The sequence below is a fragment of the Syzygium oleosum genome, unplaced genomic scaffold (assembly GCF_021117445.2).
Source record: "Syzygium oleosum isolate NSW1041296 unplaced genomic scaffold, Sole_v2.1 Sole_v2.02, whole genome shotgun sequence".
Lineage (NCBI taxonomy): Eukaryota > Viridiplantae > Streptophyta > Magnoliopsida > Myrtales > Myrtaceae > Syzygium > Syzygium oleosum.
The window spans coordinates 5,049,689-5,077,497 of record NW_026607486.1 but is presented as its reverse complement, the minus strand read 5'-3'; the positions used below and the strand labels follow the sequence as shown (position 1 = coordinate 5,077,497).

The 27,809-nt window shown below is 39.1% G+C and overlaps 2 protein-coding genes across 8 annotated transcripts; one reads left to right on the top strand and one right to left on the bottom strand.

The window, feature by feature from the left end:
* Nucleotides 1-199: 199 nt before the first annotated feature.
* On the bottom strand, nucleotides 200-7,412 carry LOC115663724 (uridine kinase-like protein 3). 7 transcript variants are annotated; one of them, XM_056308591.1, is made up of 16 exons: nucleotides 7,252-7,308; nucleotides 6,831-7,018; nucleotides 6,276-6,450; nucleotides 6,021-6,112; nucleotides 5,837-5,906; nucleotides 4,827-4,945; nucleotides 4,359-4,455; nucleotides 3,336-3,415; nucleotides 2,698-2,892; nucleotides 2,459-2,542; nucleotides 2,303-2,363; nucleotides 1,993-2,053; nucleotides 1,483-1,576; nucleotides 1,270-1,342; nucleotides 757-839; nucleotides 200-641 (listed from the first exon to the last, which is right to left on the bottom strand). In XM_056308591.1, exons 2-16 carry the CDS (start codon nucleotides 6,891-6,893, stop codon nucleotides 465-467), a joined length of 1,524 nt encoding a protein of 507 aa, XP_056164566.1. In that variant the 5' UTR covers nucleotides 6,894-7,018; nucleotides 7,252-7,308; the 3' UTR covers nucleotides 200-464. The 7 variants fall into 7 exon arrangements, with proteins under 7 accessions (XP_056164566.1, XP_030441583.1, XP_030441578.1 ...); XM_030585723.2 differs by lacking the exon at nucleotides 6,831-7,018 and having other exon boundaries at nucleotides 7,252-7,412; XM_030585718.2 differs by lacking the exon at nucleotides 6,831-7,018 and having other exon boundaries at nucleotides 6,276-6,452; nucleotides 7,255-7,399.
* Nucleotides 7,413-14,276: 6,864 nt separating this feature from the next.
* LOC115663710 (kinesin-like protein KIN-14F) lies at nucleotides 14,277-26,265 on the top strand. Its single transcript, XM_056308744.1, has 18 exons — nucleotides 14,277-14,530; nucleotides 14,856-15,083; nucleotides 18,315-18,478; nucleotides 18,591-18,734; nucleotides 19,367-19,730; nucleotides 20,391-20,455; nucleotides 20,616-20,840; nucleotides 22,130-22,211; nucleotides 22,323-22,418; nucleotides 22,504-22,683; nucleotides 23,051-23,157; nucleotides 23,322-23,502; nucleotides 23,639-23,801; nucleotides 23,897-24,150; nucleotides 24,504-24,667; nucleotides 24,756-24,944; nucleotides 25,095-25,795; nucleotides 25,924-26,265. Exons 2-18 carry the CDS (start codon nucleotides 14,927-14,929, stop codon nucleotides 26,081-26,083), a joined length of 3,396 nt encoding a protein of 1,131 aa, XP_056164719.1. The 5' UTR covers nucleotides 14,277-14,530; nucleotides 14,856-14,926; the 3' UTR covers nucleotides 26,084-26,265.
* The last annotated feature ends 1,544 nt before the right edge of the window (nucleotides 26,266-27,809 follow it).

Sequence of the window (27,809 nt, the reverse complement as noted above, 5' to 3'; positions counted from 1 at the left end):
CTTCGCAACTAAGCAAAAGAACTATAGGGCTTGTAGCGAGACTGACATTGTCCGATCAGGATGCGAAAGGGAAGTTTGTAAGCTCGGGAACAGCGCAGCTGGCTACACTCTCATGTATCCCTCGCTGCTTTTGTAGACAAGCAAATGATATGAAGCTGACTTACAAACAGAGAGGCCGTGATAGCCCAAATTCAGGAGATTTGGCATGAATGAACCACGTCTTATTGTGGTGTCATCGACGTGACATAAAGATTTCTGCTTGATGTACATTGAGACATTTCATTAATACTTACACAACCCCTGATTGCGGGACAACTAAGAGCAAAAGAGATTGAGTAATGTATATTCTTGTTAACCACTTCTGAAAGATAGAGCCAATCTAACCAAAAGAAATTTAAGCGACTTATCTGGGTCAAATTCTAAATTCCTCAACGCCATATCAGGCCACAGCAGCTTCGAATAAACTACGATGAAGAGGTGACTACTGGCTGGTCATCTTCATCCGTACCAAAATATCGGTCCCCAAACTCACCGATGCCTGGTATAACGCGATAATCTTTATTTAAACCAACTTCAATCTCAGAAGTCACAATCTTTATTCTTGGAAAGGTTCTGCACACTTCATGCACACCCTGAGGCGCCTAATGGAATGTAAGCAACAAAGAAGTCAGTCCATTCTTCATTAGGAAGGATCCATAAGACAATTAAATAATTATGGTGGAGCTTATGATATCAGAATTTACTTTTTCTACTTACAGATATGAGGTTAAGAAATATGATGTTGGACTCTGGTACACCCTTCCTTATGAGTAAAGAAATTGCTCGAACAGCTGAATTGCCTAGGAGAAGAACATACAAACGACAACAATGGAGTGATCCCGGCCAATTCTCAGAAGAACTGATAGAGAAACCAGAGACTGTCTAAAACTATAGATAAATTATGTGTTACTATAATCAGACAGAGAAGAAAAGAGGAGCCTAATGAGCCGTTCGATGAAGTGTATTCAGAAGCAAAAAAGAATGTTAAAGCTTAAGGAGGACCCTCCAAAAACCTGCAACTATTTATCCTCCCATACCTCATCAGATAAAGAATCTAAAACGTAGAGCCACTTGTCGCAAGTCAGACCAATGTTTCTTAAGTATATATTATATTCTAGTGAAAATTTAATTGCACAAGCGACAACCAAAAATCACATCAGCTTCACCAGACTCTGATTCCATTTTTTTTGGTCAGACATCAATACTATCATTCAGCTAAACGGGACAAACCTGTTCCAAGAATAGGATCCAGCAGCAAAACATGCCTCTCAGCTATGTCTTTGGGCAATTTCTCATAAATTAGCTGCCAAGATCAGCAGAAATAAAAGGTCAGGAAAAATTGGCAGAGATATGCACAAAACTTCATGCTCTAGTGTGTGTGCACGAGAGAGAGAGAGAGAGAGAGAGAGAGAGAGAGAGAGAGAGAGAGAGAGAGAAGCATACGTGTTGGCCATTGTCCCCTTCCCTGTGAATAAGAATTTTCCCTATCTTTATACCTTTACAACATGCTCGCAGAGCATTCTCCATACTCTCCCCACTGGCATCAATCAAAAGATTGATTAGTCAATCACAATGCCATCATGGACAGAAAGAAAATCCGACAACAGTTCATAAATCGACAAGTAAATGGAAACTAATCCCAACCATTTCTCAAATCCATTAAACTTTGATCAGTGAATCAGTGAAAAATGGAAAGACTTAATCAAGGCTCGCGAGATCCATAAGTTTCTTATCCAAAATCCAGTTATGAACCACTCATGCTGTCATCACATCAGTAGCCAAAATCCCTCCATGTTACAAGTTGAAAATAGAGGCAATGAAAGACGAGAAGTCGTAAGAAATGTCCATGGTATCTATTCCACCATCAACAACTCATTTGGGACATTAAAGATGTCATCTAAAACTTAAAGTATCTTATAGTTAGTGCTTACAGATCTGGGACATGAGAAGTACCTCCGAATAACAGAAACACCACATAATCTCTTACAGAAATCCACACCGGTATATACAGACCCTGCAGTCACAGAAAGAAATTGAAAAAGGAAAAGTACCAAATTCATTCACATCAGAAAGTTTGAGCAGAAAATTTCCCACGATTGAAAGATGAGATAATCCACTTATAAACTCTGTCACTGAGTTTGCAATTCCAGGTAACACATACGATGATTCTGGTCAAGAGATCTCTCCTGCCGACCCCATCCCTGTTGGGAAAGCTATTAAATAACCTACTAAAAGTTCATGAGACCATCATACTATAACTCACCAGTAGGTGTGACCACCTGCTTTTCAGTGAATGGCAGGTGCCCCAGACCGTGTTCAACCACCTGAGTTAGGAAAAGAACTGTCAATTATAAGGGAAAAGTTATCACTTTCAGCAAATAATGCATAGAATTGTTTGAATCCAAAACAAAAGACCCACCAATCGAATTAATCGATCAGCATAGAAGATGAAGTCATGCTTTGTTATCTGAGAATCGCGTATTAGAGTATGCATACCCCGAATCTGCAAAGGACGTAAGTATTGATTGAATAAACTTTAGCAATTGGAAGGAGTATAATATTCCACTTATGCATATTCATTTAGAGCTTGGGTATATACAATATAGATGAGAACTGAAAGTAGTTTACCAGATACTAGGAAAGAAAGCTGTACCTTACCTGAAAAGTCGATTGAATGACGTACAAGTTTGGATATATTTTACATAAATTGTGCTGGCCAAGCTTTGTCCTGATATGTTGAACTATTAGATCAATGGCCACGTGATTGTCTCCACCACGGGGAATAATGATATCGGCATACTTCTTAGTTGGAAGGATAAAATCATCAAAAGCAGGCTTCACAAATTTTGAGTACTGCACCAAAACTAGGTAGACTAAAAACTTTGGGCTAAAAGGTAAACAACAGAAAAATCAGATGCAACCTGTTACCATGAAGAAACACCAATTTAGATGCTAAAGATGATGACGCATGGAACACAGTAAGACAAAACCTAAGACTGGCCGAATGTTAACATTAGGGCACTGGTACATTAATTGTCTCTTTTCTATTGTAACATGCATAACATTTTCTTTTCTAGCACAGAAAAAAAAAAGCTCTATCCCATTCTTTCATTCACGGAAGGACGAGCAAAAAGATTAATCTCGTGAACATTAAATTAGTATTATCGTGCAACCAATCGCTACTGGCAGGCTAAAGTTCCAAATATTGGAACAAGTTTGAGCTCAAAAATTGCTACCCAGTCTTGGCTAAACAAACTTAATGCAGTGAAGCAAAAGCAACAAAAGAAGATGCTGACCTGATCAAGTACAGAACCAATTTCCCGTCCCTTTTGAACAGTATCACGCCGTATCCTCCTTGCAAGACGTACATCAGCATCTGCACTAAAAATATACTGATTTCTAGTAAGCAGGCTAGTATTATAAACAAGATCAAATGAAAGTTCACATGAGGGGGAACAATAGATAATTTACTCAAAGAAGGGACAACACCAGAAAAACCTTTACAAAATTGTCAGTGAAGAGCATAACTATCTATGAGTAGAATAAGATAAAAAAGTATATGTCGCATATGAATTGGAATGTTTACTAGTAACAGTTTAAGGTGAAAATACAAAATGCATTTGACAATATTTTTGTTGCAGCTTGCCCAAAGGAAGGACAGCAAACTATCAAATTTTATCACCCCTCAGCAGAAGACATCATCCTCATCATGGCTAGGCAGTAGGAAGGGCTAACCAATGTCTAAAACTTATCTTAATCAAGTTCTTTTATATGCATCACCAATGCTCGTTACTAGGGAGAGAAATGAATGAACTACTCACTAGGTTAAGTACTAGTAATCAGTAGTCGGTTGTTTGAGGTTAATAGTGAAACATACGATAGAGTAATCTCGGTTGTTCAAGCCAATTACTTCAGATGACAAAAGCAGCCATGGAAGTATTTAATCCATGATATGTATCACAGACTTTCAGTCACTCGTCCAATCAATTCACATACAATTTATATTCAAGCACCTGATCTGAACTTTAAATTCATCCCACTTTTGCATGCTTTAACCATAAAACGTAAGACAACCATCCAGCCCAGCTAATGTGCACGAAACTACCCTAATTGAAGCTCCTTTGCAGCTAGACATTGTGGAAGATCCATGGGGCAGATCTTTCAGCCAGATACCCTAGTGAAGACTAAGAAATTTTGATTTCAAAGTAGAACAGATATCACACAGACATGGTTTCAACAATGCTCAAGCATGTAAAGAGTCCAATAATAATAGGATTATGGGGATATTTAATAATACAAAGAATAAGGTGATGGTGAACCTGAATCAACAAATATCTTCATGTTCATGAGCTCACGGACACGAGGATCATGAAAAATCAGTATGCCTTCTAAGATTATAACATCTGAAGGATTCACCTGCATTTGATGTCTCAGTAGTGAATTCTTTTGGAAGTGGACTGCTCAAAAGAGCACATGTAGCAAAAATGATTTTTCTCAGCTTCGTATTTCATTACTGTACCTATGGGAACATACGTACTGACATAATGACAGAAGTTAATAAGCCCTCAAGAAGTAACAAAGCTTTGGTAAATTGTACATGGTTTGTGGCATTAGATAGTATTATACCCTTATAGATACCATCATTACTTCATCTTTTTGCATATTATATGGGAAAGATACGTATTCTTTGAGTTAGAAACTATTTTGACAAACGACATAAGCCTAATCAGGACAGAAGATGGACGATGATACAGATGGGTGGTGCTCCATAAGCAAATAAAGAGTACCCTTCTTGCTGGATAGACATTACTCGTGTGACTCATGAAGTCATAAATGGGTACATCTACAGCCTGACCATTCTTCAATTTGTCCATAGAACGGAGCAGTTGCTCAGTGTCGAATGCATCTGTTAAAAGTTTAACATTATGTTAAAAGAAGATCAAATCTTCTCTAGTGAAGAATACGCAAGAGGGAATTAGAGAGAATCAATAAGATACTGAACTGAGAAACTTAAAGCTAATTTTCCATCTCAGGAGAGTCTGCAATAATGTTAGCATGAGCAAATTAAAAGTTGTGAAACTAACCTACCTCAAGTAGCTAGCTAAGTAGTAAAACCATTGGGACCTTAGCGTGAGGTCTTAGGTTTGGTTTGGCACGACCTTTTGGGACAAGGCCACAAGGTATGGGGCCTCCAGGTGTGGATGACCTGCCTTTGGATGAACTAGGCTGTTTAACTTAGTTTAATGTGAAAAAATGGCAACGATATCACTAGCCAGCAATACCAAAAGAAAAGGAAATTTCTCAAACTCTCCATTACTGATAGCTCAATTGTGCGTTTGCAATAACAAATAGGAATATTTGCCAGATTGTCTTTTAATAGAACTGACCAGCTTTACTCAATCAAAGTTGTTATCTATTTACTCTAGTATCAGTTTTTGTGTAACAATTGTGATTAACCAAGAATTAATAAGAAATCCGTAAGTAGGAAATAAGGATGACTGAAGAAAGACAAAAATGAGATGGTTTCAAATGAGTATATGGGTACAATCTCAAGTAAAAGCACAAAGTAAAAAAGTGATGAACAAAAAAAAAAAGACAAAGGTAGAGACTGTGATGAGGGATCTAAACGTGACAGGTACTATGCTTATCCAAAGAGCCAAATGACAGAGAAGATTTGCCTAACCTAAAGAGCAAGACAATATAAAATGGCTTAGATCAACAAAACCCATATAAAGAATATAACGAAAGCATTGCTCATTTGAAAGACTTCTCACTCAAGATAGGGAAATTTCCTCACCGGGATGGTCAAAGTTGTATTCATGAACCCGTGGAAGTTCCTCTTCGCTCAAATGATGATAGAATGAATCCTGCAATGCGGAGTATTCGTTTCAGCTTAAAATGCCAAAGGCATCAGATGCCATATTCGAACAAAAAAACCTTACCACTTGATGACGACACCATCCATATACAAGGAATATTACCTGGTTAACAAGTACGACGCGCTGATCATGAAGCTGCTGAATAATCATGTCACAAACTGTAGTCTTTCCAGATGCTGCTCCACCAGCAACACCTGCCATAAAAGCATTGATAAAAAACATTCAGACAAAAGCAAACATATATCTAATTATAACATGCCACAAGAGTACCATCATCTGATTACAAGAAACTGAGTGTAAGGCCATTTACAGAAATTGAGTACAGAATTTCCCAAAGATACATGATCATGTTCTCACCGATGACAAACGGTTGCTTAGGCATGTTCTCAGTCACTGAGGTTGATGGTTGCTCCACTGCATCTCTAGGCTGCAAACCATCCATGTGAAAACCAGAGAAATGGGCCCTTGACGAGGCCTCTATCATATCCACAACGGACTTAGAATCCATAAGCAAGGACCTCGATGAAGACTTCTACATAATTCATGAAGCAAGACAGTAAACAAGTATTATTGCTTAGTGGTAGTGCGAACTAAGCTCTCCTTGATAAAAAAACAGTACGGTTCCAAATTTCCAATTCAATGAGTTTCCTAACAATGCAAGACCCATATGGTCATCATCTATGTCAAAACCACTCATGCACAGTCAACATCTCAGTTCCGTAAACCTAAGAAACCCGGGTACTCAGTTACACAGCATTCAAAGACAGTATCTTTTCCGGATACTTTGCTTTTATTTGAAAGAGAGAGAAAGAGCTTAGAATGCGTAGAACACTGTGCTTCCTCTTACGTGTGCCACAAAAACATCAATGTCCAAATTACGGTTGATTCCTAAAGCCACTCGTCTTTAGATACCGAATCAGCCAAAACTGCCATATGCTTAAAAGCTTTCTTGGGTCCGCGAAGCCGACATAACATATCAAGCAACACCAGCCAGTACCTCAAATGAAACCGCGGAGCTCAATCAATAGCATGCCTTTGCCATTCGAATTCATTCGAAAACAACGTCGATACGCCATAGCTCGCGCACGCAATACTCATTCCTAGGACACGATCAATCAAAGAGAAGGCTTTCAGTCTGAACTGATTTTGGAAAGCTCGACGGTCGCAGAGTCAACCGCACAAACTCCAACCACCTTGGACCCCCCCCCAAAAAAGGCAAAAAAAAAAAAAAAAAGAAGAAGAACTCCGACCACCTCAATCGCCAGAAACACTTTCAGACAGGAAAACCTGAAAAGAAAAAACGAAAAGAAAAAGGCGGACCCTTTGAGTGTACCTGGCGAGTTCGATTCAAAAAGAGAGAGATTTCTTCGAAGCTCGCGAGCGGACGCAGCAAAACCCACACACGGTCGTGCGCAAGCTGGCGTCCTATTGCAATAAGGACAAAAGCGGAGTGACGGAGGCTTACTTTTGTTTCGTGTGGATAAGGAGGAGGAGGAAAAGCAAAAGGCTCGTCGCTATCAATCGTCCTCGAGCATCGAAGCTTTTGCTTCTCTCTCTCTCTCTCTCTCTATTGAGTCGTCTTCCTCCTTCCTACCAAAATGGTCGCTGTTTGAAGCGCGCGCGCGACTTTCTGCAACTGCAAGCGTCGCTACAAGACGACTGCTCCATTATTATCGGTTTAAGAATCAATAGCTCGTCTTTTAAGCCAACAAAAAAAAAGTCAAACATTTGTCAACAGAGTATATATAAAATTAGGATCTGACTCACATTAAAACTATTTAGGGTTAATCGCTCAAAACCCCGTCAACTTTTGACGCCCTTGCACAATGACCCTTGCATCTTGATAAGTTACAAATTAATGACGCCCCCGTTGCACGATAGCTCCGAACTTTGAAAAATTACATATTACCTCGAACTTCGGGTTTAGTTGCAGTGGTTAGTTTTTCTATCTGCATAGCCGTTAAATATCACTAGAAATTAGGTTCCTCTTGTTAAATTTTCTTAACTTATCGACCATGCATCATCTCCATTCCTTTTAACTTTACGTAAGGCGGTTTCTTTTTTATCAACGAAAATAACTAATTTCAGGAGTGAGCAACAAGTCCAGGTTAAATTAAGAATCGGAGGGTTTTACGTGGTTCCTGCAGGAACCGGTCCGATTTCCCGTTCCAAAATTTTGAAATGATGATAAGAGATTCGGTTCCCAGTTTCTTGTGCTATCCATTAGAACCAATTTAGAGGCGACCTTAAATTAAAATTGGGGCTCTCTCTCTCTCCCTCTTTTAGACCTCAAGCTTTTCTTCGCTGCTCAAAGAGGCCTCGCTCCCAGTCACTCCAAGCCAGTTCCCTTCCCTTCCATGCTTCTCCATTCAAGTCTCAATCCTCTCTGTACTTGACAGGCGATCGCACAATTTTTCTTCAATCATCACAATTCCAATCTCAATCACCCAAATTTGATATGATTTTTTAGTAATTTCACAACTTGTAGATGTAGGAAGGGATGCGGGAGACTTAAGCGTTGATCAGAACCAAATATGTTAGGTTTCTCGACTTCATCGTTCTTGTCGACTCTTGTTCTCCTCTTGTCCCTTGTTGATTATATGGATGACTTGTCGCATAAGTGTGATGAATTTCATTAATGTCCGCGAAATGTTTCTCTTAGCTTTTAGGAATGTTGGCGACTATGCTTAATTGTAGTTTTATTCAATGCTTGGATTCCATCAATAATCACCCAGAATTTTAGTTGCACATCCACCTATATAATATAAAATTTTTATAAATACAAGAAAAAAAACACTCGGCCGATCCGGTTCCAAGGTCAATGGGGTCGGTTTCCGGTTCCATAAAGGGGGAACCAACCTCAACTGGATAGGTTTCAAGTTTTAGGGTGGGAAAACTGATTCACCCTTAAAAGTTGAAGAGTCTATGTTATCTTTAATGCTAGAGCAAGGGGGGGCTCGGAAAAAAAATCTCAGATTGAATAAAATGCACGTAAGTTGTATCCGGACTACAAATAATTTGGCTTTATTAGATCCGTGTTATCCAACGATTTAGATGTTCTGTATACGCGTATATTGAATCTACTCGATAATGTCTCTTTACCTCCACTCTCTAATCCCAAAATTTATTTATGATAAAAAAATGTCATTTCGTTTGGAGCCCATTGAAAAGTATTTATTTGATATAAAAAGATGGAGGAAGTCTGTTTTTCTCATCGGAGCCACCGCAAAGGTTAATCGGCGAGAACTATCGATGCTTTTATTAGAAGCTCAATTGTGCTTTCGGCCAAAAATATATGTACGATGATGGTGTGCTTCTCGGTGAGGGCGTTCGTCGACCGATGTGATTAGGGAAGTGTCAGCCCAAGAACTAGTTTGTTTGTGTTTTTGCTCATTCAATTGGGTCGTCACTGTATGCTAAAAGGGAATTTTGGGCCCAGCACTCTCGTAGAACTTCTTTTGGGGTGTTTATTTAGGAGAAAATTTCGTGACGAACGAAAATACTTGCCAGAAAATTATTTTCCAGGAAATTATTTTGCCATTTTCTAGTTATGGAATTCATTTTCCTAACTCTAAGCATGCATATTTCTATGACAGGAAATTATTTTCCGTCGATTAATCATTTTCAGTAAACCAAACCGCGCAAAAATTTAGAAAATCAATTCGTGAAAAATTCTTTCGCTCAAAACAAATGCAATCTATCGGGACTAGAATCTTTCTCTATTTATTTATTTTTGCTACGAATTTTTTGGTCGACGTGACTAGGAAAATTAAAAGCAGGAGAGTTATGTAACATCTAGCACCGGAAGAACCTAATTTTTAAGGGGACTTGCTTGAGGCCTTGGCATTCGTAATTCTACATCGAAGTGAATTTCTTATGGACGATGATACCCCCTCGAAAACCACATCTTCAATAAAATTCCGTCGCTAAGATTACATAAAACCGTCACCCTCGTGAGCAAGCATGGAATGAAAATCGAATGGATGGTGTCGAGCGAGGGTAATGTCAAGAAACACATTGATCGACAATTGTGTACATGGGAAAAAAAAATTTCGAGGTACGATAGTGTACCCCGTAATATTTATTTTTTACGGCACTCGAAGGTATCGTAAAATAATTTATATATGGGCCTCTCAATAAATTCTTTTTTTTTCCTTTTTTTATGCAACTACTCTTATCGTACTCACTTGATTTACGTAATGGACGACCAAAAAAAAAACAGATGTCCAAATTATGGTTTTTTGATTCGGGCCATGACAAGAGTAGGCAATAAAACATCTTCATCTTCATGCTGGGGCGTGACGGTCAAAAGGCAGCATGCGTAAATCATTCCTCTTTTCCACGACATCATTTCTCTTCGTCAATATTGGGCGGCTATGTGTGCTTCTCGTCTTTTGGCTCGACGTGAATATATCTCTACTTTAATTATAGTAAATAATATGAACGATCTTCTTTGATGATAATGTCGATTTGACTAGATCAAACTCTATTTATTCTTGCTACTAATGATATGTGAGAAAAGCACAAAAAAAAAGTCTTGAATATATTGCATTGGTGTCAATTTAATCTGAAACCTTTTGATCTAATGCCAATTTGATCATTCATACTAATTTTGACCGGATATTGTTGACATGGACACTGACCGGCTATATGACACTGTCAGGACTGACGTAGATAATTTTTATTAATATTTTAATATTTTTTCGATTTTTAATTAATTTTCTGATTTTTTGCTCTTTCTCTTTCTTCTTCCTTTTACCAATGACCGGCCACGGGCAATGGCCGGGTGGGTTAGCCTCGCCTGGGCGAGGGTCACCGCCGCCCGCCATAAGCAAGGCCTGATCGAGCGAGGGCAAGCCCTAACTAAGGCTCCCCTCATCGAGCGTTGCCCAGGTGAAGGTGACACTCGGCGAGGTTGCCCCGGCCTTGATGAGGGTCAACCTCACTAGATCTGGCCTGGGCAAGTCGGGGCTTGCCCTGGCCTGGCCAAGTTGTCTGTAACGGACAAAGGCGACCCTCGCCCAGGTGAGACCAGCCTTTGCCGGCAAAAAGAAGAAGAAAGGAAAAAAGAAAAGAAAGAAAGAAATAATAAAAAATCAAAAAATATTAAAAATTGTTCGCGTCAACACTGGCGTCTATGTCAGCAATATTCGGCTAAAATTAGCTAGAATGACTAAATTAGCATTAGGTCAAAAGGTTCGTGACTAAATTGGCACAATTAAAATGTTTAAGACTAAATCGGCATCAATATAATTAGTTTATAACTTTTCTAACACTTTTCCCAATAATATGTAGATTATAGCAAATGAAAAATATCGCAAAAAAGCTATTTATTAGCAATTGCAAAGAGTAGCAGCAGCACGTTTGAAAATGAAAATTAGAGATCATAAGCTAAATATGCTTAACTGAAACTATCGTAATATTTATAAAAAAAAAGTAATTAGAAGATAGCACGCTTTTTTTTCTTTGTTGATTTAGAAAATAGATTGAAATTGAAAGATATTCTAAAACATGGGCTATGGTATAATAATGAAAACTTACGAATAACTTTATCGTGAAAAGTCAATGGGACCAGATTGAATAAGTTGAAAGTTCATGGACGATTGCATACTCCGCGATAGTTTGGGCACTCGTTATGTTCTTTTCTCGATAAAATGAAACGACCACATTTAAGGACAGTTGAAGGACCGTATCAAATAAATTAAAAATTTCGTAATGACATTGCAAGTGGGGTCAAGGTTTACGGATTATTGGTGTCGTTGTCCCCGATTAGATTTTTTTACCGTGATTCGCGATGACATGCCACCGAAGGAATCCTTCCCCCACACACAACCTCTAACCTAATCCCAACAAAAAAATCAAAGGCAGTAAAGCAGCAACAGAAGGACCATTCCGTGGCTGCAAAAGAAAGAGAGAACCTTCTCTCTCCCTCCCTCCATCCCTCAAATAAATTGTCCATTAAATGGGGTACAAATTGGAGGAGGACACATGAAAAAGCTTCCCTCCGCAATCATTTGAATTCGGGGGGATCCAACGTTCCACAATGGCCCGCTTTGAACTTTGCCTCCTTTTCCCATTCAAAAGACCCCCCCAACGTTCTTCACTTTAAAAAAAAAAAAAAAACTTCTGTTTACTTTTTTATTCGGGGTGTGCCTTTATTCCATTCTGGTGACTAACAACAACCCAAGACAGCTGGAGGGTCCGCGAGGCATGATAGTCGCAGCACCCGGCGCATAATTAACCTTAATTGAGGAATCTCTATTAGCATTTCTCATGCCCTACCTACTTTCTTCTCCTCCTCCATCCTTCTTCACCCTTAGCTTGTTCTGTTATCATCCAGTTTGGTTACGTGATCATGTAAAGAGATGAATTGCCCATTTGAAAGGTAAATTATTCGCCGTAGAAAAGTATGGATAAAAAATCGAAGGCTACGAGATGACATCATCAAGCCTGCTAAAATGGTTTCAAAAGAGGTAGATATACGTTCCTCAACGATGGCAAAAAAAAGAAAAAGCCCCTTGACGAGGTATTTTACGCTCTTATTGAGTTAAAACCTTTTGAAATATTTTATAGAAAGGAGCAAAACGATACAAGACTCATCATTAATCCTATGCTAAATGTGCGAAGTATGCTCAAAAAACTATCTATCCACAACCACGAGGTACAATCCAGGGATCGACAGAGGGGAGGAACGGTGTTCTTATTCAAAATCGAGCGATTTGCAAAACGAGCATCTACGAGTATCGATATTAAGTACATGATAGAATGGTTAGTTTCCTTGAGCGTTATAACTCGGTAAACTAATTCAAAGTCCAGCGACGAGAGGTCAATGCTACGTATGGCGGGTGATCAACTGATCATCATGAATCTCTATTAGTGTCGGCATCATAATGGTGGAATGGCATGCGATTGCGCATAATCAAGGGACCAAAACAAAAGTGGCATTACGAATAAAATATCATTGAGTCCGACACTTTCTCCAATCGCTCTTTTTGGGGGGGGGGGCGGGCGATCGTCCCTTGGCCACATCTTGCCGTCCAGTCCGACGATCGGTGGGCCCCCAACCCGGGCCCTTGCCTCTTGACTGGTCGTCGCTCGCCACGTGGAGCTGATTTTCCTCGAGTCAAACAAACGTCTCGCCTAGTGCGACGGGGGATGATCCCCACTTCCGTAGCTGTAGGACTAGGAGCTGGTACAACTTCGGAACTGATTTTCTCGAGTCAAATTCAGGTTGTTCCTCCGTCCTAACAATCACGTATCGGATTTTATCCAGATGGTTCTCCTAAAAAATAATAAAAAAATTCACAGCACTCAACATTCGGTAATTAATTGGGTAGACGGTCACGCTTTAACACTCGGTAATGAAAATGCTATCATCCACCGAATATCCAACATAGTACAAAGGAATACACTTTAAATCGGTGTAAGAAGGCGTATAATTTCCACACCCTATATTTTAGTTTCCATAGTGATGTACTTTAAATTGATAGTCTTTTTTTTTTTTGGAAAAATATCACCAAAAACCTCAAATTATATCACTTGTGACAAATTTATTCAGAACTTTTTTTTGTAACACGAAAAACCCAAAACTATAACACTTGTGACATATTTACTCTCGAAATTTTTTTTGTGATGAGAAAAATCCCAAACTATACCACTGCATATTTATCCCACAATCTTTGGCTCATGGGCATTTTCGCCTTTTTCCTTTTTTTTTTTTCTTTTCTTCTTTCTCTTCCCTTCGCCAGTCATGGCGAAGGAAGCGCATTGCCTTCACGGATCCGGCTAGGGTGACCCTCGCCTACCCGGCGAGGGCAACTCTTGCCTGACGCCGCGAGGTCGCCGCCCGAGCCGCGGCGAGGCCTCGCCCGGCTTCCCTCCCATGGCTAGCGGAGGGAAGAGAGAGAAAAAAAGGGAAAAAAAAATATAAAAAGGAAAAAGACGAAAAATGCCCACGTGCGAGAGAAATTGTTTTTGGGATTTTTCGTGTCACAAAAAAAAAGTTTAGGGTAAATTTGTCATAAGTTGCATAGTTTGGGGTTTTTGGTGGTATTTTTGCTTTTTTTTTTATATAGAGATAAGTATATTGGAAGTCCTAAAATTTGTTGCGAAAATGCAATTAAGCCCTAAAACTTTCAAAAAGTGCAACTAAGTCCTATTTTGAAATTTTTATGATTCAATTGCATTTTCATGATAAGTCTTAAGATTTCTAGGGCACTTATCTTTTTTTTTATAACTATGCTTTGACTATTACTTAATTTTTTTTACCCCTACCTACGGTGGAGACAATAAAAAACCTCTTTTCGAAAAGGCTAACGTCTCACTTGAGAGTTCTCTCTCCTTTTTACTATTTTTGTTGAGAACTCGGACCTCCCCACCTCTCCCTCCCCCCCCCTCCCTTTAACTCCTTTTTTTTTTCTCTCACGCCGAGTTGCATTGAATGAAAGCCTTCCTATGTTCCTTTTGAATTCTAGTTCTCGAGAGCACGAGAAGCTCGCCTCCTCTCCGAAATCTCCGTTAGATCCGATCCGCCGAACTCGAACTCAAACTCCGGCGAGATTTCCAGCTCCAGCTCGAAGCTTCAGCTGCCATCCGGCGATCGTCCACTGCAGGTAAGAGAATGCGCGATCAGCTTCGGTTTTGTGCTTCCTTACACGTCTCGGGCTTCACTGAACTGGACGCTTCCGGTTGTCGAAGCGGAGTTTGAATTGACGAGTAGTACGGCGGAAGGCCGACTCCGGCGTGATATCTTCTATCTCCGGTCTCCGCTTGCTAGTCAATGACGAGTTTTCTTGGAGTCTCATCTCCGATGCAAATAGCAGCGATTTTTTCTCTCTCGATATTTTCGAGAAGTTTAGCTGAACACGAGGAACTGTGATTAGTTGAAATCCGATCGACGATGACGACGGAAAACGCGATTCCGCCTCTGTTTTGCAGTTGATCACACCAAAGACGGTCGATCGTTTTGAGCTGAAGCATTGCATTCCGGGGGGGAAAGAGAGAGAGAGATGCGGCAAGAGAGCAACGGCAACGCGGCTTTCAGCTCGCCTGGGAAGAGCTTGCGAGGATTGAAGTCTCTGGTCTCTAATGGCGATCATCAGGCATCGGCCGCGGAGGAGATAATCAACGACGACGAGCTTGCTCAGAGGAAAGCCGGAGAAGCAGGTGCATTCACTCCCCTCTTCTCCTAATTTCTTTTTTTGCACTGCTATCTATGAATAAATTATCTTGAGAAACTCAGTCGCATTGATCGTAACGATCCGACTTGATCGGAGATGAGCTCGTTCAGCTCATCGAAATTCGTGGAAAATCATAATAAAATATAAAACTAATTTCAGGTAATTTTTTTTTGATCGAAAATTTCAGGTAATTTGGAACGCTGCGACTTTTACTTCCGGAACATTTAACGATAATTATAAATAAATAAAATTAAAGAATGCCTCTGTCGCATGATAGGATGCACGGCACTCGCTTTTCTCTGCGTATGATCAATACTTCGAATATTAAAATATTTCTCATTAAGTACATTCAATGAATGACTCTCGTTAAAAAAATCCACACATATCGTTTATCAATTTTGAAAATTTCTGATAATGATATGATTTAAATAATATTAACAACAGAGTGTTTTGAGTCTCTTGTCACATAAAAGAAGACGGGAAGTTGTAACATTTTCCTCCTGCTGCACATTATCAATAGAACTATAGGATTTCTCTAAGATTATCAACTCTATACGCGTAATTTTCCACGACATGTAATCAAAATGTGACACGAGATAAATTATTCCAAGGACCATTTTACTTGCCACCATTTATTATTTCCGTTCGCTTTTTCATGGGTGTGGTGGCGGTTGGCCTAAGGTAGCCACCGTAATAATTGTGTTCGATAAACAAAAAGTAAAAGGAGGGGGAGGGCAAGAAAAAGAAAAGGAGGAGGGGCCGCACTTCACGAATCGTGATGATGGGCGTAGTCCGCGGGCCGATCCAAAGCTCCGCATATGTTAAATCAAGATGGATCCACCTTAGATCTAACGAGGGACCCTACTTCAAAATGTGGTCCAACCGACGACATCAAATACCTTCCCCCCACCCAAAAAAAAAATGAAAAGGGATCAAAGTTTGGTATTGCTTTGGAAGGTTTAGATGAGTTCTTTCCTCATGATTATTCGAAGGTGCAGCTTTAATTGCTCGGATCATGATAACTCTTTGACATTACTTAATGCCCCAGCCTTTTTTTTTTTTGGTCGAAGACTTGCCCCAGCTTTCATTAGGCTTTAATTCGTTTAATCGGAGAAACGTGAACGATATTTCTGCAGCCACAAGCGGCTTTTTTTTTCCTTGATCATCGTGAAAATGCTTTACGTATCAAGTTTGGGAGGACGGTTGCAGAAGAATTTATATTGTCGTGAAATTAAAATGACAAATTTCAAGTTGATTATTGCTTGAAAGTATCATTACCCACAACTGCATTTCGATAAAGTAATTGCATCTTGCCATAAATTTTGAACGATTGTTTTAATTTTGAAGTATTTTTCAATTTAGTTGATGATAAATGATGTATATCAAGCATGAGATGTTTTCTAACTAAAATGGACCGATTAAGCGTTCATAATATTATCCATCCCTTGATTTCAACAAATTGAATAACATTGTAGTGGATTTCCTGAGCATGTCCTAAATGAATTTTTTAAAAATTTAACTCAAAAGCGAGCTCACTTTTGGCTTTCCAAAATTCTTCTTACATTATCTATTACTTTTTAAAGGAATTATCTCCATTTAGTTCTCCACTTTAATTTAATTTTCTCATAAAAAAAACTTCTTCAAATGCTAGAATTGTAAAACCGTCAAAAACTAGAAGATTACCTTGCCTTTTTAAATCTAATAAATACCCACTACCTAAAAAAGAAAAACTATTCAAATTTATTTTTAAAATGCAGGTGGGGCGCGTCGCACGTTCAGCTTGGTATGATTTATTAAAGTTTTGATCAAGAAAATTTTCCTGAAAAAAAATCTTAGAACTGAAAAGTTCTGAGCATAACACGGTGGCTTACTTTCAGCTAATGTTCATCATGATTGGGAACAGAGATGATTTCGAGCTAAAATAATACAAAGAACCCTGTATTGGTCCTCCAAACCAAACCCAACTTATGCCGCATTATTATGCTTTAAAAACCGGAGCATTTGCACTCTGTTAGCATAACATACCAAAAATTGCTCCGACTACAGATGGAAACTTTCTTTTTGTGTTTTTCCCAATTTCTGAATTTGGTTTAAATAACAAAGCACTTCTCGTCACCAACCAAATCTGAGATGTTTGGTGAATTTTGGTGGCCCTGTATGCGGATTACGAATCCAAATGGTTAATGCAATCTTGACAGATTCAAGCAAATGAACTGATCATAGAAGTGTGGGTGGAACTCAGAGCTGGCTGATGGTCAGTGTTTGAGTTGATTCACAGTTACCCAATTGAATAACGTGCTTAACGCGCTCAATAATTCTTGGCTCAACACTCGAATTGATCTCAACTAGTTCGCTGACTTGATTTGATTTCTCAAGGTCAAACTCTAATTGAGTAAGTTTTCAATAGCTCAACTTGGTCCAGCTTGATTTGCAAGTAAGTTTTAATCGAAGCTCAAACTTGAATTATTAAAATAGAATATAATTAGAAGTTAATGTCTTTCTATGTATTTACAATACTTATAAATGTATAGATATAATTAAAAAAGTCAAAAACTCAACTACTCGATTAAGTTCACGAGCTACTTAAGTCGAGTATTTTCAAGTTGGAGTTTGACATGATGACTTGACTCAAACTGGAGAAGAATCAAGCCGAACCAAGTAATCTACCTATCGAGCTTGAGTAGCTTAGGTTGACTCATTTAATCATTACTTCACTAGTCATTGCAACAGCAATTAGGATCTCTCAGATGACTATTCTGATTAAAGTGAATACGATCTTGATTGCCAAGCTGATATATTTAAGACTAACTCCCTGACTGAACTCAAGCTTTTATCTCAGAGGCTCGGCCGATCTGTTGTCTGATTCGTCACCCCTCCGTTGAACTTTCATCAATGCATTAATACAATACATGTCATCATTTTTTAATGTGTGGTAGGGTTAATGAATAGATGCAATTGTCTGTGTGGATTAGGCACATTGAACTGGTTCATTTCCAAACAATCAAGTGCCGATGCAACAATATTATGCCATGTTTGTCAAATGACAGACTTTTTGATCCGACGCTAGCATTCATCATTTTCTAATGGACCCAATTACTGAAAGTGAATCTTACTACCCAATTACTTAGCTCTTTCAACAACTCGAGCGTAGCTTCTCAACTTTGCTAATGTTCATAACTGTCCGGATATCTTAATGACTATGTGGGCTTCGGTTCAGCTTCACGGAGGTATCAAGCAGCAGAATGGCTGCGTCAGATGGATTATGGTGCATCAGAGACACTGCCCAAAGAACCCTCTGAAGAGGAGTTCTGTCTTGCTCTACGCAATGGACTCATACTCTGCAATGTCCTCAACAAAGTCAATCCCGGGGCCGTCCACAAGGTACCATTACAACAGACTCATCAACCTTCAGTTTTTAGGCCTTAGTCTTAGTCTGGTACATGAAAGCAATGAGTACTTCTTAATGTTTTGCCTGCTCATTGTAATCGAGTAGGTGGTGGAAAGTCCTATTTTAGCAGTTCAGGCAACAGAAGGAGCAGCACAGTCTGCAATACAATATTTCGAGAACATGAGGAATTTCTTGATGGCTGTCAAAGATATGCAGCTTTTAACTTTTGAAGCATCTGATTTGGAGAAGGTTTGTCGTTATTTGGACGTGTTATGTACTTCCTAATATTTCTAGTCATACTAAAGACTTGGAGTAGGAGAGAGTTGGAAAGTGGTTTAACTTGGTCACTGTTCATTTTTACATAAATGCTTTTTATCTCCATAGAGGCAGAGTTATGCCAAATAAACAATTGAATCCCATGAGAGACGATTACTTTTGGCATTAAAGCATTAGGAAAGTTTAATCTGCATGAGTTCTATGAGAGTTTTATTTATGTGTTTTGTCAGGAATTAAGGCATCTTTTTGTGGGTTTCTGGTCTCTGTTATAAGATGACTCTGACTTTGCCTCCACAAATTATGACTAGAAATGATGAATTTCTTTTTTATCATTAAAAAAAATCAGATCAAATTTCAAAAGGAAGCAGCTTTCTCATCCAAAACTTATATGACTTTAACACGAGCTGCACCTGTAGTTGTATTATCAGTCTTATTTGACAATTTATTTTGAGGGAGTGGAAAACCTGTTCAAGAACTCTCTCCAGTTAAAACTCAGCTTATTATAATGGAATGTCTTGCCAAGTAATTCCTATGGTATGTTTAGTTTTTCTCTTATATATTCTTTGCATTGCCTTCGTTGAATCTAAGAACCGCTAAATATTCAGGGAGGCTCATCGGGCAAAGTCGTAGACTGCATTCTTTGTTTGAAAGGATACTATGAGTGGAAACAGGCTGGTGGAATAGGGGTCTGGAGGTACGGGGGCACAGTGAGGATCACTTGCTTCCCAAAGAGTTCTCCGTCATCCTTGATCGGCAGTGAAAGTGCAGACGAGTCGATAGATGAGTCTGAATCATCACAATATGAGCAACTATTGGAGTTCCTCCATCTGTCTAATGTGGTCTCAGTGGAAGAATCCAGGATTGCCAATGTGTTGACTTTTCTTTTTGACCATTTTGGACTTGGACTTCTGCAGGCTTACTTGAAAGAGCTCGATGGGATGGATGACTTACCTTTGAATGCAATGGTAGGTAAGATCAATACCATTGTCTTGTACCATTGACAGTTAACTTTTGTTGTTTTGTCCATATTTATAATCACCAATGCATTTAGAAGACAAGTAATGGAAATGATCAGCAACAACATGAGGTGCTACCCAGTTTGTATAAGCAAATAGGTGATCGCGCTGACAGCATTTGTGTTATGTTGCAAATTAGCATCCCTTCAAGGATAATATGCATACTGAAGTGCTTTGATCTTTGATCATAACTCGGACCTAACAGCATGATGAGAATGGTTGGTTCACACAATTTGCAAACACTCTACCAAGGAACATGAATCTAGTTTATCTCGAGTTCATTGTCCATCAAACTATTTCTTTAACTAACTATTCTGCATGTTAGTTCCCAATGCAAGAACATAAATCTTTATACGGCTCATCTCTCGACGGAAAAGCAGGACAAATAGGATCCATATTGAAATCCCAATTTTCAATGAAAATTTGGTCAAGTACTTTCGCATCATAAGTTTTCCAATTCTTGGTTTGGCATCCCACTATATTTTTCCTTTTTACATGCTTTAGATCTCATACCTTATCTAAGTTGATCTATGATCAGATTATGTGCTCAACTTATTTCAGTTAACTGAAACTGTGAACAGTAATCTGATAAAAAGAACAACATTGCAGGTAGTAGATGCTTTGCTCAGTAAGGTAGTTAAGGATTTTTCGGCCCTTCTCGTCTCTCAAGGCACTCAGGTAGCAGAGTATTACAGACTCGTGATATCCATTTCCTCATTAGAAAAATGTGTTTGTTTTACCATTTTATATCTTTCTGGATTTTTGAGTACATGAAATTTTCTTGAGATATTACTTAACTACAGCAAATCAGTCTAATATCCTCTGACACTTTCTACAGCTTGCACTACTTCTGAAAAAAATACTGAGAGGTGAACTTGGTTCCCAATCAAAATCTCAGTTTGTGGAATGGATTACACAGTATCTTCGACAAAGAACAAAATTAGCAACAAGTGATATTTCAAAGTTCTGTAAATGTGGCGGAGAAGGCAAGATCACTCAACCCAGTATGAATCACTCTGCTGGTCATGTGGATCAGATCCATCAGCAACAGAAACAGCTTGAGGTATCCAAAAAATTTCCGCTTATCTTCATTATTTCTTCTGTATACATCCATAATTATGCAAAAGATACATTGTCCTCTAATAAAAATCTTTCTTCTAAGTTCTTCACAATTTTTCTGTTGTATGGCAAAACCAGCTCACCATTGGTTTGTGTTTGAGGTAGCAATAGCTCGTACTGGGATCTCCTAGTTGTTAGATAACCATCCACCCAAAAGTATTAGGTGTTAGGAAACGGGCCAAATTATATATAAACCCACTTTCCCACATTAAACTGGAACTTACACGCGGACTACCCACATCGGATAAACAACTGGAGGCAGGAACACTACTACAGGAACACAGTAATAAGGAGTGCCGGGATGCGACTCTTGTTCTTTATACTTCTGGTTACCCTGCTAGCTAAATTTTCTGCAGAAGTCACGGCCTGTTTAATTTCAAAAACTGTTTTTGGTTTTCAAAAGAAAAGGAAAACAGTTCTAATTTTCTTACAATATGTTGATATGTGAAAATGAATATTTTTTTTCGAGTGTAAATGCACATGCTTATAATCCGTCAAGATTACAAGATGCCCGGTATTCAACTCCTCTGTGTTATAAGTTGTTATCCGGAAAGAGTTCCCATTATTTTCATTTGAGAAGTGTTTCCAGAATGTTGCCAAAGCATTATTTTGTCAGTTTCCTTTTCCAAGTGAAAATGGGAATTGAAAAATTTGGAGAGTTTTAGGAAACAAATAGGGCCTGAACCTGTCAGGAAACGGGTCTATAGTACACGTGGGATATTTTTTAACATTAATCACGTTGCTTTCTTCTCCATATATCTCCAAAGTTGTCTCATTATATGACATTGTCAGTGCTTTCTGGATGTTCAGCATTTACTGAGAGCTTATGGAAGGAAGAAGAAAAGAGGGGAACATAAGGGGGACGACTAGTTAGGTTTTACTCTTCTAGATGTGCCTCTTATTGAGGTTTCACTCTGCTAGATGTCTCACTTATGGAGAAAAAAGTGTAAACCAGTATATTGCCTTTACTCTGTAGAACGACTAATAATTGATTGTGTCTTTAGCTTGATATCTCTAACAAAGCAAGTGGCATCCATAATCCTCTAATATGCAAGTATATCAATTTACTTTGTTTTCCTTCTTATGATTTTCCCGTTTTCTTGGTGTGCATCACCAAGTACTATACCAGGTATATTGAAACCAACATTGTTCCAACCAACAGCTGGCTTGTTTTTTCAATCCTGCGTGCTTCATTTCTTATATTTTCCCATTGAATTGTCTGCCTTTTTGTAGGAGCTAAAATTCGTTTTCCAAGAGACAAAGCTAGAAGTGAAACAAATCCACTCAGATTGGGAGGAAGAACTTATACGGCTTTGTGAGAACCTGGACATGTTCTCTACCTTGAAAATTTTCTTTAGTTGGATCTTGTTAGAACCAGCAATCAATTTAGTAAGTTATACTTACTTATGAGACTCCCATTTCTCAGATAACCACATTAAAAGCCTTGAGGTAGCCTCTTCTTCATACCACAAGGTTTTGGAAGAAAACCGCTTGCTTTACAATCAAGTCCAAGATCTTAAAGGTGTCACAATCATCTCTCACCCTTCAACCTAGTTTCATGCATCTTACGAGAGAAATAGTTCCTCATGAGACTTTATTGATTGCAGGAACCATAAGAGTTTATTGTCGTGTAAGACCTTTCTTACCAAGCCAATCAAACAGACAGTCTACAGTAGACTACATCGGCGAAACTGGAAATATAATGATTGTGAACCCGTTCAAGCAAGGAAAAGATTCCAGAAGAGTTTTCACTTTTAACAAAGTGTTTGATACCGATGTTACCCAAGGTACACTTTTTTTCCTGGAATAGGTTGATGCATATTTGTTGTTTGCGGTTGCACTACTTGATGAAGTACAAGCTCATTCTTTCATTTTATTTGATTGCATCACATATTTCAATCTTAAAGCACAAGTCTGCTTTGGCTAAAAGAATAGAGATCTTCCACTGCCAATTCCCTAGTTAGTTAAAGAAAAAGAACATTCTAGACAATATCTTGAATGAAGGAGTGAATGAAAATAAAAACGAAGTATGGAAGTCAAATATGTGGAGGCCATATAGAGAGCTCAAAATGAACTCTGAGTCATAGCCCCTACTCGGGCTTCTTCATAGAAAGCATTATGATGGTGTTTTCATCATTCCCCTTTTACTTGCAGAGCAAATATACATTGACACTCGACCACTGATCAGATCGATCCTAGATGGTTTCAACGTCTGCATCTTTGCATATGGGCAGACAGGCTCTGGGAAAACATATACAATGGTAATTATAGGTGCTAGACTCATTATTGTTTTAGTATTGGAACTGCTTAAAACAATTAAATAATCTGTTTCATATGGGATTTCACATTTGTCATTCAGAAATTTATGAAACGATCATGAGGGCATTTGTCAGGAGCTTCACTTACTGTACGCTTTGCTATACAGAGTGGCCCAGATTTGACTTCTGAGGACACATGGGGTGTAAATTATCGAGCATTAAGGGACTTATTCCAATTATCTAAGGCAAGGCTCGATGTCATAAAGTATGATGTAGCGGTTCAGATGATTGAAATCTACAATGAGCAAGTGAGAGATCTGCTAGTTAGTGATGGCTCAACTAGAAGATATCCTTTTAATATTTTCTTTCTCCATAGTGTTGGCAGCATGTTAAACCTCATCAGATTTGTAACCTTCTTTCTTATACAGGAATTGATTTTACTTGTTGTGGGATTTCTTTTGTACTGCCTTAACTGCTTGCACATTAGATATACGAAACAGCCCGCAACTGAATGGTCTCAATGTGCCGGATGCAAGTTTGGTTCCTGTCACATGTACCCAGGACGTCCTTGATTTGATGAGGGTAGGCCAGAAGAATCGAGCTGTTGGTGCTACTGCTTTAAATGAGAGAAGTAGCCGCTCTCACAGGTACTGATATAACAACCTGATCACATGTTTAAAGCAATAAGTACTTCAGATGATGACTCCAAGTACTCACTCTTCTGCTGGCCATCCTTTGGCAGTGTATTGACCGTCCATGTCCAGGGAAAAGAGTTAGTTTCTGGATCCATTCTTAGAGGTTGCCTTCATTTAGTGGATTTAGCTGGAAGTGAGAGAGTTGACAAGTCGGAGGCAGTTGGTGAGAGACTGAAGGAAGCCCAACACATAAATAGATCGCTATCTGCACTTGGAGATGTCATCTCTGCTCTAGCACAGAAAAGTACGCACATTCCTTACAGGAATAGCAAGCTTACGCAAGTACTGCAAGATTCTTTAGGTAATACATTCGTAACAAGAATTGATTTATTTGATTACATTGTTATCCAGGCACCTGGCCGGACATGCAGACATTTGAAAAGCCTCTCATTTTATTTTTCAGTATATCAGATTGAAAATGATAGAAAAACAGAACAGAACAAGTTAATTCCCCAACCAAAAAAATAATTATGACTGAATGTTTTGGTTATAAAGATTACAGAGGAGGACACTCCCAATTATTACTGTCCTTTCCTCTTGCCTTTTTGACAAATAGACTTGCTTTTTTTTCCTCTGACGGTGATCCCCCCAATTTTTTTTGGTCGAAGACGGTGATCCCTTTACTTTGTTGTAATATTTGCATTATTTGACCAGGTGGGCAAGCGAAGACATTAATGTTTGTTCATATAAATCCTGAGCTCAATGCTCTAGGCGAGACGATTAGTACTCTCAAATTCGCTGAAAGGGTTGCCTCCATAGAACTGGGTGCTGCTCGATCTAATAAAGAAACTGGTGAAATAAGAGAACTGAAAGACGAGGTTTGTGATGATCTGTATCAGACAATTTTTTTTATCTACATTGGTTTCTACAAGACACAAATTAATGTTATGAGTGTTTACTATACAGGTTTCAAATCTCAAACTGGCATTGGAAAGAAAAGAAGCAGAACTCCAACAATTCAAAGCAGGAAGCTCTCGGACCACCATAGAGTCTCAGAAAACAAGAGCTGTTTCCCCTTTCCGAATGCCCAGATGTGGTACCGGTGTGAAGCCTGAGATTTCTCACAAGTCCAATGATGATGCTAGAATCCCTGAGGTATAGTATGTTGTTGATGAATGATCCAAATACATGGCCTTCTTTTTACGTACTAAAAGTGATAGAAAACTTGAAATTATTTTTAGCATTGTGATGCATGGAAGTGGAGGGACGCTTTAACTCTGTCTCATGATGATGTACAATTGTCAGGCTAGAAGTTGCTCTTCTGGTAAGCAGAGGAGGACGAGGTTGCCACCCGGCTTCCTGGAAAAGGATATCACACCTAAGCCAATATTTACAGCTGAGGACAAATTGGGTAACTCAGTGAAGCCGAGATCACCATCCCCTCCTGTAAGGAGATCGGTATCCACTGATAGGGGAGCAGTAATGAGGACCAAAATGAAGTCTGATACCGTAGACAACCAGCCAATTGCAAGAGTACCTTTTCCAGCAAGAGTACCCGTCAGTAGATCTATGGTGGCGACATCAATATACCCATCAACAGATAACAACTCGACAAACAACATGAACTTACAGGAACCTACAAAGAAGGAAAATGTCTTCGACACATATTGCAGCTTCCAGAAGGTGAGCACCAGAAAAGTGCATCCAGAACATGAAGAAGACCATTTTAAGCTGGCTCTGAATGTAAGACAAGGTAGTATTAGGAAAAGCAAGTTTGAGACGAAGGCCAAGGCCAAGCATCAACCTCCGGCTAGAATTGAGAAGTATGAAGCAGCAGTGACATTGCTTCCCAGCATAAATGGGGGTGAAAAGGTAGAAGAGGGCCGAAAGAGCGATTTTTCTGAGCCAGAGAATGAGCATTTGCTTATGGGATCCCTAATGAATGGTGGTTTGAGAATTAAAAAGCATGAACCAAGCTTGAAGAGCTCTCATATTACTGAAGAGAGGTAAGATAAGATGCATTTACTTGAGCATGAAACATGTAGAGAAAAAATCTGGCGATGTTTTGGAGCCTATTCAATTTCGATCTCTTATCGCTCCGTTCATAATATCTATGATTTGTAATCCTCTACAGGGGACATGTACTGGATATGGAAAGCTTGCTGCCAAGGAAACTGGAGAGTAAGCCTCAAAACGGTACTGTTCGCCATCCTAAGGAAGGTGTTAGTTCATCCATTCCTGAGTTTAGAAGGAGCAGGTCCACACCTCGCGGGAAATTTTTTAATTTATCTTGAGATTTCATGGTACAGAGAGTGATTCTTTTCTTTTTTTACCTTTTTATCTCTGTACAGTGACTAAGTATTTGAGTTCGACTTCGTTGTGAATTGTGAATGTGTGTGACTTTCGAGGGTGTCATGGAATGTTACCTAAACCTTACACGCAGTATTTATATATGGAAATTTTTTTCCTTTGTTTATGAGTAATTCTGCATAATGTTTCACGTACTTCATGCTCAGGATAATTTAGTTTCCGTGGATGATCCATCGTTAATAACTTCAAACATCTTTCAAGAGTCACTGTGCTTCATGTGCCCAACCCTCGCCTGATATGAATCGCTAACATTATTTGCAGTATCAAAGGCGTAACTGCTGAGCAAGGACCAGCTTTGAACTCGTTTCCCTGAATATCCGTCTTAGTAGTTTTGCACTCCAACGAGGGTATCGGCCCTTCACTTATATAGGGTGTAGTCGTGCCCGTGAATATCAGGCTTGGGGAAGAACTCTTAATTCGCTCTTTACCACTGTCCAGAGATAGATAACCTGCGTTCGGGACGATTACTGAGGTGTTAGCTTGTCGAACAGATTCGGAGAAAGCTACAGCAGTGGCATCAGAAGATCTTGACTCTAGCACGAAGGGCAATTTAGGTTCAGACCCTTAAAATTAGTGGTTCCAAATTCACAATGTAATCTTAATCAGGCCAGACATATAAAATGAAGGGTTTGTCCAACTTTGATGGCGTTTGTTACCCTCAAATTTGGGATGATCAGAATCTTCAAGCTCTTTCGGACAGCAAATGATGTCTCATTGGAACATCAAAAGGCCCTATCAACGGCAAATATGTCCTCCATGTCCACATATTGATAAAGTGGCCCCACCCTAATAGCAGGCACATTCCGGATTCAGAACATGTAGGATTTGGAAAAGGAGGAAACAGAAGAACAGAGCAAGAAAAATTGAGGATAGGGTTCAATGACATGGGCTTTCAGAGTTAGGATATGTGGGACAACGAGGGGTCACTCTAGGAATCCACTGGGACATTCGTTAGGTCCAAATTGCAATCAAGAGGGTGGGCAAATTGGTTTTCCAAGTATGTATAAATTGATTTTTGCAGGACCAGTTCCTTTTCATGAATTTGCTTCTACATGCCACTGAACTCGAAATGTGTGGTACGGAAATTAGAGAGCTTAGGGCAAGAAAAATTGAAAATGAGATTTATAGAAGTTCTACTTTAGTGCGGCTACTCCTCTCTTCCAGTTCTAGCAGCAAAATTAGACCGAAATCCACTAGTTGAGTCAAGAACGTCATAAGTGTAGAAACTTACGTCACGTTGACTCGACTCCTTTCACGGCTACCCCCACTATGAGCTAAGTAACAAGTAGACCCTATAATAGTCGTTCTCACACCTTGTATATGCAACACGATACAGACTCTGTACAAATTATGAACAGCACCTCTAAGCGTTTACAAAGAATTCTATGTACACTTTATCCCTTGTCTGGACAACCTTCACTCTAAGTACAACTTCTCTCGTGGGTCTAGAAATGCCACTCTTACTAACTCTTAGGATCAGCACTCAATTGTTTATAATTTAGCGGGGAATAGATACGTCTCAAGAACGCTCAGTATGCTTCGACTACTCTGATTTTAAGCACTAATGATCCTACATACTTCTGCTCGTTGTTTGGTCTTCTTATAGGCCTCCAAATTCAAACGTTAAGCTTGGATCCACTTGCTGTTATG